Raw genomic sequence first — 12,628 nt, forward strand, 5'->3', positions numbered from 1 at the left:
AGAGTCTGAAGTACGGCTAGTCCTGCAGTATGACAAAATTTTAAATGTCTTAGGTCAAAGCTAAAATCTGCAATTAGTGACTCTAATAAAAACTATCAACCGAACATTAAATATGCAAATAAAAAAGATCCTAAAAATAGAAATCTCAGTAATTCATACCACATTGAAAATATAAACATTAAGGACTTTGTAATACTTTTTAATCTACTCTTTAATAAAGCCATTACTGGTATATAGAAAATGACTAAAATTGTTTCTGTACACAAAACAGACTGTAAACCATAATGGGTCATGACCAAATATCCCATGTTGTTAAAAACCAGATAGTCCCTCAAGAATGTTGCATTTTAAAGGGAGACCGACCATTAGCAATTTTAGTGCTGTATCTCAGTATATTTCTGAGACTATCGATGAAGGCTTTCAAGTGGACTTCGTATATTTTGATTTTTCACCAGCGTTCGATCGCTTGGATCGCAAGATTCTAATCCACAAGCTTCGTACTTTTGGATTTTTTGAATAGCTGGTGAACTTGTTTTCTTCATACTTGTCCCACCGCGTAGACGTCTATTTCTATGGTCTCACCTTCAATGAATACGCTACTTCCTAAGGCGTTCCTCAAGGCTAAATAATAAATTAGTAAAACCAAGATGATTCGCACCGAACCATATCGGACAGAAAAGCACAGCCGAAAAGACGTTTAAAATTAAAGCGAAATGGAGTGAGCTGAGTTCGCGGTACAAACCCTTTGAAGAGAGCCGTTGTATTTTCCTCGTTTAGAAATTCCATGCCAGTTCGTCGCCCTTTCGCTATTCGAAATGTAGTCAGCATATCCGAAAAGCCTTGGAATTCCGGCTGGAGTTCAAGCTCGTTTTTGTATACCTGATAACCACGTCGGAGGTTTTATATTTTCAGATATCAATGCTAAAAACAATACCTTTAGTGTGTTAATCCGGGATGTTGATGTTGATAAACTGGCGCCGTCCTAAAAGTGACACTTCTACAATTATTTTGTAATCTTCGAACACAATATTTTGCATATACTATTTGCACATGCCGGCAACACTGTTAGGATATAGATTCCGTTTAGTCGACAATTTTATATTTAAAAAATAATTTTAAGACTATTCGGTACACTTATGAACATAATTTACAGATGATGCGCAATGTGTATTGGTAAGCCTGTTTGTTTGCTGTGTAATGAACCCATTTCAAGGACGAACTGATCAACTAAACACCAGCAAATGTTTCATAAACAAAGAACATAATCAGAATTTATCAAGGAGTGTATGGTAAAAGTTTGCAGTGTGTTGTGTGCTGAAGAAAAATGGATTTGGAAAAATTGGTGTCCTACGTGTAAAACAGACTTTTTTGCGCAGCTTTGAAAATTCGCAATAGCATTGATTTTTGGGTTTGGCAGATATTGTGAAATTATTCCAAACATCAATGGATAGTTTCCGAAATTCAAGTAGTATTCGTAGTTTTTAATAATCTCTAATTTTAAGATTTAATTATAATGTTGCACCTATTATTTGCATTTGGTTTTGTTATTTGAACAAATTTTATTATAATAACATTGTCGTTATATTTCATCTCTAATTTTACTTAAAATATTACTTATACAACATTTTTAGAAGCTTTTCCAGCTGAAGCAATAGCAATCTTCGTATTACCAAAAAGTTAATAAATAAAATAAATAAAATAAAAATTTCTTAATTTTATATTTAAGAAATATTTTCAGGACTCTTCTGTAATCGTATGAGTAGACCACAATAAATAGCAGGAAAGATAACCACTCTGTCATAATGATGACAGCAGCAAATGTCATAAGTGGTGTCATTGCTAACGTGATGGTTATCTTTCTTGAGTATTATTATTTTGTTTCTTTCAAATTATTTTTTATTTTTAAAAGTTGTCATTTTGGAAGCATTTTTTGTTTCCTTGTTATTTTATTTCGTAGATTGTTTATTCTTTTAAAATAAAAACCAATGTAATGAGGCCGATATGCACAAAGCTTTGGAAGCTGTTCGCAGCGCAACTAACCAAAAAGTTAATATAAACGATTTAACTGTGTTTATGCTGAAATGAAACAAGGTAAATCATCTTACCAGCGGTTCTGCTACTAAAATATTTAAATAAAAATATCTTCATTTTATATTTAAAAAATGTTTTTAATATTTTTAAGGATGATGTGTAATTAGAATTATTTTTATTTTTAAAAGTTGCAAATGACAATGAAACTGGCAAAATGATATATCAGCATGGCGGGTAACATCACTTACTATATTATTTGGCCCTCTTTTCCTACTTTTTTTATTTTGCAGGTGGTTTATTATTACAAAATGAAAATTAATTGTGACAGCTGGAACAAGGCAGATGTGGATGAAGCTCTAGAAGCTGTTTGCAGTGGATTTGCTGAGTAAATAGCAATCTGCAGCTAACCAAAAAGTTTATGTAAAGGATTTAACTGTATTTATGTTGAAATGAAACAAAGTAAATCATCTTACCCTCTGATCTACTAAAATATTAAAGTAAAAATATCGTAATTTTGATATTTCCCTAGTTCATTTAAAAAAATTGCAAATGACAATAACTGTGTACTGAGATTTCAGTTATGCTGAAATGAAACTAAATATGTTATCTTAACCAATGTACCAAACTAAAATATTTTAACTGTATTTAAGTAAGAAGTAATATTAATTTCTTTTCCCGCACTAAGATATTGGAATTTAAAAGATGTGTTTTATGTGCGAAATGCGGTTACTTTTCCTACCTCCAGTGAGGCATAAAATTTCGTCCACCAGTCGAAATCTTCGTCAAATTCATCATCTACGTCACTGGGCAACGACGAATAAGTACCGTCGCTCCGATAAGTGCTTCTGCGCACATTATCGCCGATTTTCAATTTCCGCCTGCACAGATAGCGTATTATACTATGAAATTTTTCGCGTAGTTTACTCCCGGATTGAGGTTGTTCTTCGGGCAAAGTTAAATTCTCGTCCCAACTTTTACAAGTGACGAGGGTTTCGGAACCTACAAGTCGTTCAAAATATTGAAAAAAAATACGCAGAATAACGCAGGCAATTTTGAGTTCGTTGTTATACCAAGTTTAGGAGGGGATGAATAAATGTGATGTTCTTTTGTTCGCCCTGCACGTTGGCGGATAGATGTATAGTGAAAATCACAAAAGAAGACAATTACGCCACTCCATAAGGCTGCGAGGGTATGTTATGGCAGGGGTTAGTAAGTTAGGTTAGGCTAAGGTTAATATTTATTGTAATTATTTGTAATATAATTCGCTATTTTATTGCATTATGTACTAAATAAGGGCTAAAGGTAAAGTTTACCTAGTCACATGAGTTATATTTTGCAACTCATAACTCTAAAGCATTAAAATAATTTAATGAATTTAAATTTCTTTTAGGCCAAAAAATTTTTATTATTATTATTATCCAATATTTGTAAGTTATTTTTTGCAGATTACTAGTAATCATGGAATATTTTTGGACATTTCTAGTTAATATAAGTCAGCTAATCTCGGGATTAGTTATAATCGGATATTTTAATAACACAACAATAAAAAGTAATATGCTAAAAATATGTAAGAATTTTGACACGAATGGCAATTTATTTAAAAAAAAATATTTTAACTGACTCACAAAGCAAATGTATATAAATACAAATAAATTATTTAAAAAGCAAACGATATTATGTGACAAATTACCTTTAATTAGTACGTACCCCATAAACTAATTAAGTTTACTTTGAAATTATTATTATGGGCTCTGTTACATTAAAAATAGGGTTTTTATACCACTGTACATAATTTGATTGGTATGTTCCCCACAGTTATTCCAAATCTTGGGTGTAACTTGCATAGCTAAAACATTTTCATCATTATAAGGTCCCTTCCGATATCATTATATTCTTTAGCAGGCTACCGTATTAACTAAATAGCATCGAATTCACACTGGTATCGAGTGGTACGAAGTATTTAATGAACATGGCTTCTGATGATGTCTAATAATTCTAATTTTGTTAATGATGGCTGTAATTCGAGTTTGCTTTTAACCAACCAGCAGCTGGTTAGTTATATAATCCTCTTGGATAGTGATTAAAGGTCTTCCATTATCTTTTTCTTGTTGAAAATAATTTAGCAAAGATACCTGCGATTGCGAGTTAAGCAAAAACGATGTTTAACTGAAAATTAAAAATAACAGGCAGTTTAAAACCAGGCTTTTACAAGCTTATTTTTAAGACGCAACATAGGGTTTTGCGTGGTAATTATTCAAACTGTTGAGCACATTTGTACTGTATCAATCCTGCTATGAATCTCAAAATACTAACGAACACATTAAAATACAAATGTTGTCAAAAAATGTGGCATAAAGACAAGTTGATATTGTAAAAATAAAATGCCTTTTAAAATATTGTTGAATTCTTAATTTTTTTTAAGGATTTACTGCTTAAAATGTCTTTAAATATTTGAGAAGTAAGACACTGTTGCGCGTATTTACTTGTTTCGTATCTTCCCAAATTATTATTATTATTTACTAGAAAATAATATACTGACTAAATTGTCCTCTGTTGTGATTTACAGTACATAGAACTTGACTTTTGAATAGATGTAACAGTAAAAAGATGTAAGCACACGGTCAGACTGCTGAAAGAAATTAGTTTAATAAAATATTACTTAAATTATATTAATATTTTAAAACCCTGACTATCTAAAATTGAAACTAAAATTGTTAAATAACGTTATAATTTATAAAGCATTTAAGTTAATATAAGTAGGTTAAGGTTATTTTTAGAGCCACTTTAACAAAGACACATATGGTAAATGACATGCTGCCAACTCCATACATTCTTGGATATTTTAATATACTAGATAAGGTACGGGAACTAGAAGCAATTTCAATTCAAATTGAATTGCATTGATGCATTGATATTAAACCTTATGTTGCTGGCAGTTCTAGATTACACTGAAAAATATCCTCTTTCAAGGAAAGGCATAAACATATTTAGTTTTGGTTTAGGCCTATGGCCAATATTTCTGGATGAGCCAGAATGTAGTACAAAGTTCGTTGTTTGAAAACATTTTTCAGGCTTACTTCCAAAGAATATGGTTCCACTGGCAGATGCTTGCGTAATCTTCAAACGTTGCTCTCGTTCATCCCTGGTGAGAGGAGAGAACAAAAACTGGAAAGTGTCGCAGATCGTAACTCCCGCGTATACGTATATTCCGAATTTCCTGCTGTCGAACAGTTTCAGTTGAAAGGATTCGGAATATTGTCTTTGTTCCGCCATGGTCTAGAATTTATTCTTTTTAATAGACCATGGAATCCAAAATTTATCGTCTTATATACCACAGACAAACTTCGCGCATAGTTCGGGAAATTGGAATTCCTCTTCGCGTTTTCGATGAAGTCAGAATGTGCGTAAGTGTTCGCGCAAAAGAAGGTCACCCTCGGTCTATTTACCCTCATCAAGTTAACCTTCTTCAAGTTCCTCAGACCCCAAAAAATTATTTCGATTTTGTAGGGTACCGCGATCGGTTTTATTTCAACTGGTATAGGTACGATCTGATCATCGGCGCCATCTTTGACTGCCGTTCTTATCTGTACAGGGTTATGCATTATATTTTGACACCACCTACAGGGTTAATTTTGATAGATAGTGTAAATACAAAAGTTTGAAGATATTTGCTATCTTCTGAAATTATCAGCTTAAATAGTAGTTCGTCTTATATAACATTTCTTTATGTAGTAATTGTAATGTAATTAAAATATTGGAAGAATGTCAAGTATTATTATTAATAAAAAGAAGAGTTGCAAAAGGCATCCAAAATAAAATTTAAAAATAGAGTGGTCCTGTATACTTTAAAATCTTTTCAATTTTTTATTTACCATGATAACTTTTGAAAGCAATATGATAATGTACTTTACTCTACAGCTGACTCACGCACCGAATGCCTGTTAAATTAGCTTTACCTCGATGAGATCGAAAGCCGCCAAAATGGTTGCGAAACATTGGTCGTTATGCAGCAAACGGTACCATTTCAACGTAGTCTGGGGTTGGTCGTCATTCCCGTCCAGAAACTTTACCGTCGGTTTCACGATAGTGAAGCCGATGAAATCCCTATGGTGCTGAAACGGAGCTTGAGGGTGTTGAATTCGATGGTTCAGATGGGAGGTACCATTCGATCTACGTCGTACATGCGTACTAGCAGCGTCGGAGGATTGGCCGTGATAAAAGAACGCGAGCCATAACTACAAATGTTCTGGAGAGCGATGGTTTGGTCCCAAACTGGAGCAAGTTCTTGCCTTTTGACCTGTGATGCGACTGGGATAAGCCAAAACGGCGAGCGAGACGTCTGGTATTGTTACCATTGTTTCTTTAACCAGATGAGCGATGGTGAGTTCGACATAAGCGTCGACTAAACCACTTAAATCGAATCCAGGTTGGATTTTGCCCTCCGATATGTACGCGTAAGCTGCAAAGGACTACATACAAAAGCAAACACCATCAACGATTGTGTTTTCGGTGCAACTCACGCGAATTTCCTGAGCGACTAAGTGATCGTCGTCCATTTTAAAACCATCGGGTAGCGATTCGAAGCAGTGTTGCTCTTGCCGCCATAATCCCAGCCAAATCATATATTCCATCTTACAAATGATGTCCTGTCTGCCCTTTAACTAGAAGCCGAGCATTTAGGTCGGGTCGAGCACCATGGCGAACGATAAATCCTACCGAATAGACTGCCGTTTCCACTTTTCCGCAGGATTCGCCTTTTTCTTCGGCTATTTTCGAGTACACTAATCGTCTCACGGGTATCCTAAGGTGAGCCACTTTCTTGCCGTTGCAACAGAAGTACAAGAACACGTCCGGCCAGCATGACTGGGCCTGTTTTGCGAGAATCAGAAAAGCAACGAATTTTACATAATTTTCAAAAAAATGTTGACCTTCAACATGGAAAACACTGTCGCTAACTACTTGATCCGACCCCTAAACTGTTCTGGCAGATTAAGAGGTGGAACTGTGTATTTAAGAAGGTAACAGGAACTACTACAAAGTGGTGTTTTTTGATTAAGCAGTTTAATAATTTGTCAACCAGAATTGTTCCGTCATTTTCTTTAATACTTCAAACATCAGCAGTGGGATTGGGAACATTCTTCTTTCTTGTTTTCGATGGTAATTGCGTTCACACGATCTTTTAGAGTTTCCCATAAAAATGCATCCATCGTGGTCAGGTCAGGACTGTTGGGTGGTCATTAAATTGTTCCATCTTTTACAATTGTTTAATTAAATTTTTGATTCAAATAGTGTTTAGCAAATATTACACAATGAGTCTTGTTGAAAGATCAAAGTTGTTCGAATGAGAGCTCATCTATATAGTTTTCTGATTAGTTGCGCAAAAAAAATTAAATAATCATTAACGTTTAAACGAAAGTTGAAGACATTGCTTATTATCCTGTTGTTTAAAATGACACAAAACACATTTATAGTGGTTGAAACTAAAATTCCTTGTAGCTGTTTTGTTGATTCAACATACCACTGGTTTTTTGTCTGAAATGTACATTAGCCCAAGCGTGGCCAAAATTGATTGTTTTTCTCTTTCAGAATAAGGCATTGCACAATAAAAAGAAAGGATTTGATTAAGCGCATATTATACAGGGTGTTCCATTACTATTCCTTACTATTCATTGAGAAACTTTTTATTTGACGAGGGAATTATAATGATCAGAGTACTACTTAGGGTCAGATAACCAACGGATGAATATCCGGATCAACAATAACGCAGAATATATAATATTTATATATAATGGAGAATAATTAGTAAAATGCTTGTCCCTGGAACACTTATTTGTAATTTTTTACTCGAAATTAAAATAATAACGCTATACAGTGAATAAAGTGAAACATGATATAAATTCATTTAAAAAGCAGATACTACATTTCCAAAACAAAGTTAGCACACGTTCCTCGCAATTTTGTTTTGTTGTAAACGGAAAATATACAGTAGTAGTAAAGTTCTTAAATTGCAATAAATATAATAACAAATGTGTGTCAATTAATTAATTAATTAATTAACAATTTAATTAATGATAAGAACAAAAAACATTGTTATTCTATTAATGTAGTCCGTATAACTCCAAAAATGTGAAACATAAAAAATCATAAAATATTTGACCACGACATAAAAATTTTGACTTACGTCTTTGATAAGGAATTCGATTTTCTTTTCTATCTTTAGCAGAGTTCTGTAGATGAACCTTTTCGACTTGTTGCCGGACAACAAATCAATTTTCTGGCAGATTCGAGTCTGAAATAAGGTTATAATATTCGGGTTGTCGGTAGGTCCCGTATATTCAAAATTCACCATTGCGTTTAAGCAAGTGGACAGCCGATTCCTATCTAAATCTGAGCCGTACTTGAAGCCGTACGAATTCTCCAAAATTTCGACGTACTTTTTGCCCGCTGTAGACAAGTAATTCATTATATCTTTCAAACTGTCGTGCAATTCCTTGGGAGCTGGTTTGGCTTGGCTGAAGAGAGGTTCCAAACTTTCCAAACTGTTTGTCTGAAAATTACAGTAAAACAAAATTGCAGGTAACTAAACTTGCGTGCATAGAAATCGACCAACTTTTCACTTGAATTTCTTTTTTTTGGAACCTGCTGATTAGATAAATAACAATGTTTTTTGCGTGATTTTTACGTGACAATTGTTTCGACAACACCGTGTCTTTATCAAATTTATTTATTTATTATTTATTATATATAATGTGAACTTTTATTTCTTATTTATTATGTAAATATAAAAAAATAAAAGAAAAAAAAAACACCCACACGCAGTTTTGTGTGGTCTCTTCGGTGCCATGATGCTTTTTAACCTTTAAGAGAATCTCGAATCGTCCTTTGCGGCTTTTTAATAATTAGGGCATTCAAATAGACAACACCATAAAAATTACATGAAATTAACGAAGAACACATGATCCGGACTATGGAATACATAAGAAATAAGGATTGTAGAATACATAATGTAAACAAGTAATATTTAAATTTTGTCTGGATCGCTGGAGAATCCCGATTAGTGCATTTCGGATTCTTGTATGTTTATTTTTTGGGTCAAAAATTTACAGTGGGCCGATTTCTATGCACGCAAGTTTAGTTCCTTGCGGCGCGTTTACGAGATACTGCGACATCTTGTCCAACATGTTCGAATTGAACATCCTTTTCCTGAAATCCGGCCAACGCGAGACTAATGTCATGCAAGGCTTGCGACTCCCGTAGTCCATGAAACTCGACCCCCGGTTCGTTTTCTTTAGTTTTCTTCCGGCGGTCGAAGCCCAATGGCTTCCAAATGCGACGGTCAACGATATGGACTTGTCTTCGTACTTTCTCGCGATGCTGTTCACTTCGAATATTGTGGCGAACAAGTACGTGTCCTCGAAATGAAACATTTTTTCCTGGAGGACAATAAACTCGTTATAATTTGCAGATCGTCTCGGCAACAGTTAGATCGAATATCTAGAATGGTCCTGTTCTGAATAATGAAAATCAAAAGATATGTTTCTGAGGACGCTTTCTACTCAATACTGGAAGAACTAGCACAGGGACAAGAGATGATATATTCCAACATCCTACTTCAATCAATTGCTGCAACGGTTCAGCAACCATCCAAGCTCTAAAGTAAACTCCAGACTGATCATTGAGGATAATGAGGCTGAATAACTGGTCCGAGGTCTCCTTGGACTGAAGCAGATATCTAGGAGACTATGGAGTTACTAAGGCTGTCGACGGCCAAAAATGGCCTTCCGGCTTCAGTCAATCACGATAGGACACTGCCATTTACGTTGCCAAGACGAATTGAGAACAGCCGTATGTTCTAATCAGGTAAGTGTTATTCATGAGCCAGCAGAAGGATCCATCGGAATGTCTGGTTAGGAAGGATGGGGGTAGTTAAGAATAGTTATTATTGGATAATATACAAAAAAGATATTTCGCAAAATTTGTTGGATTAGTGTTGAACAAAAAGCTTTGGGTTGCGTTTTCTTTAAAAAATATTAACAATAAATGAAAAATAAAATACTCAATATGCAATATATTTATAGTCCTCAATTAACTAAAAAAATATAGTCGACAAGGTCATTTGGATGTACAATAAAATTATATTGTTTTAATATACGTTATCACTAAGTAGTAAACATAATATTATAAATAAACCAAGTTATAACCAAAACACATTAATTCAAAAATCAAAATAATGCAAGACCGGTTTGACCAAAACAAAGTGTATCCAATAACATAACCAACATACATACAATTAATAAAACAAGGACCAGAAACAGATTGAAATCAAACAAAAAAAGATGAAAAAGAATAAAATTATACAGTTAAAAACATTAAAAGATTAAAACATCATTTATTTTCAAATTATCAATCTTCATAAAAGCTTCAAACTGTTTGTGTACAATGTATAGCTAAAAAGTTTTTTTTTGACTTAAAACTATTTTTCATTAATTTCGTAACAGAGTGAATAAGTAACTAATTCAGAAGATGTTTTGTAAAACTCATGACACTCGCTCCGCTCTTGTCAAATAAACTCGTGAGTCAAATGTCGTTTACCGCACTAGTTGCATAATATACTATTAATACAAAAACTGAAGAAATAGTTAAAATTCTAAGTGTCATTAAAAAATCTTCTACATGATTGTCTGTAGGAAATATTAAAGCAATGTTACTATTCGTTTCCGAATCAGAACGAAATTAACCATTCTACGTGAATACGCTGTTACAATGATTAAACTGCGATAGCAATAGAGTATCGGAAAACCGTTTTTTAGTATTCTGCGGGAGCGTATTCTGGGTCATTGTGTTTCCAGAAAACCTACACACACAGACCGATACCTTAATGCATTTTCACATCACCATCCGGTCCAAAAATCATGGGTTATCAACTCTCTTGATTACCTCTGCTCGTCTCTCTAATAATTTCCATATTGAAGATATCAAAATAATTTCATCACAAAATACACTTCACCACAACCTTATAATAGCAATGAAACCGTAAGCAATACTCAAATAAAGAAATACGTTCAAAAGGCTACCTCCACTGTGCATAGCTTGTTTTTGATAGCTTTAAACCTTTAATTTAACTGTTGAAGATTTTGAGGCTTTCTTTGTCATATATTTAAAAATTTTTTCATTAAACTGCCCCAATTTGGGATCTTCCGTAAAGTTAAAATCAGAATATTTTTATTCTTGTTTCATGAAGACGTTTTCGTGATTAGTTGTGAATGAGATGTAGATAAGCAAGATACATTTATTTCATCTTCATCTTGAATTCAAGAGTTCGATTTGAACTTCAATATTAGGAATTTACATAGAAGTTTTTCCTTTTTAAACGCTTTTTCTTTGGCCTCTTGTCTCTCTTTAGCGCCCCTAATAAATTTGCATTCTTTAATTATCGGAATGACACCTAATAAATTAGAACTAAAAGTTCAGATTTTCACGAAATTATATATTATGACATGACAATTGTTTCGACAACACCGTGTCTTCATCAAATGTAATATTTACAAACCACAAGCTACCCAAAAATGACAATAATACTTTAATTTATTAATGTTGTTGTAATAATTTAAGTTTAATAATGGAGAGGTACTTATATCTAGTTGATCGATAAACAATACATTTGAATGTCTCATTTTGTTAGTCTCCATGGCTTCCAGTAAATTCAGTTTTCTACTTTTTGTGGCTGTATGTAAAATATCAAAATTGTCGTCAAATATATGTTTTTCTGTAGCATAGAAATAGGAATCTAGACTATTGTTTTTGCACGCTCTTTTATGTTCGCTAACGCTTTTCTTGAAGGATCTACCTGTTTGTCCAATATAAATTTTAGGACAAGATCCGCATTTCAACCTGAAGGCACCTGATTTTTAAGATTTTGGACATTTCTTTTTATTGTTTTTTAAAGATATTCCCATTGTGTTGATAGTTCTAAAAGCTATTTTTAAACCACATTTTGACAAATGTTTTGAAACTTTTTCACTGAATTTTCCTATGTATGTAATTGTTTTAAATTGTTCGCGTTCTGGTTTCGGATAAATAGAGTTTACTGTTGTCTGGATTTGTTTTTTATTTATTATTTTTACGATAATGGACGGATTGTAGCCGTTGTTCAGTGCTATTTGTTTAATGATATTAAGTTCTTTGTTGTGATTTTCTGTTGAGAGTGGCATATTAAGAAGTATGTGTATAAAAGAGTGAAAAGCAACCATTTTGTGTGTAAATGGGAAAATCTAATTTGTTTTGCGTTTTCGTAATAGTTAAGCCTAAAAAATTAATAGAGTTATCTTGTTTAATCTCGATAGTGAATTTAATACGATTATGTAATAAGTTAATGTAATTTAAAAAAGAATTCAATTGTCTGTCCGTTCCAACAAAGCAAGCAAAGACATCATCCACGTATCTATACCACCATAGAAAACTTTTACTTAAAGGATGTTCTAGTACGATATTTTCCAAATTATCCATATAAATCTCGGCTTACAAAGGACTAACGACTAAGAGATGTAAATCTGTACATTAAATTCAAAATAATTTTGGTCTAAAGATACTACTAAGT

General features: G+C 33.3%; 1 protein-coding gene across 1 annotated transcript in view; it reads right to left on the reverse strand.

Moving 5' to 3' along the window:
• The window catches only part of LOC132698683 (otoferlin), a 31,796-nt gene that overhangs the window by 13,466 nt on the left and 5,702 nt on the right, over positions 1–12,628 (reverse strand). The window contains exons 7-19 of the mRNA XM_060664875.1: positions 9,186–9,464; positions 8,378–8,578; positions 8,213–8,320; positions 6,748–6,900; positions 6,552–6,692; positions 6,384–6,500; positions 6,194–6,328; positions 5,988–6,143; positions 5,364–5,615; positions 5,109–5,307; positions 2,771–3,030; positions 935–982; positions 743–879 (exon numbers count right to left, since the gene is read on the reverse strand). Of these exons, the coding sequence (XP_060520858.1) occupies positions 743–879; positions 935–982; positions 2,771–3,030; positions 5,109–5,307; positions 5,364–5,615; positions 5,988–6,143; positions 6,194–6,328; positions 6,384–6,500; positions 6,552–6,692; positions 6,748–6,900; positions 8,213–8,320; positions 8,378–8,578; positions 9,186–9,464 (2,186 nt within the window). The remainder of the gene's footprint in view (positions 1–742; positions 880–934; positions 983–2,770; positions 3,031–5,108; positions 5,308–5,363; positions 5,616–5,987; positions 6,144–6,193; positions 6,329–6,383; positions 6,501–6,551; positions 6,693–6,747; positions 6,901–8,212; positions 8,321–8,377; positions 8,579–9,185; positions 9,465–12,628) is intronic.

The sequence above is a fragment of the Cylas formicarius genome, unplaced genomic scaffold, assembly GCF_029955315.1.
Source record: "Cylas formicarius isolate icCylForm1 unplaced genomic scaffold, icCylForm1.1 PGA_scaffold_2__14_contigs__length_35257938, whole genome shotgun sequence".
Classification (NCBI taxonomy): Eukaryota; Metazoa; Arthropoda; class Insecta; order Coleoptera; family Brentidae; genus Cylas; species Cylas formicarius.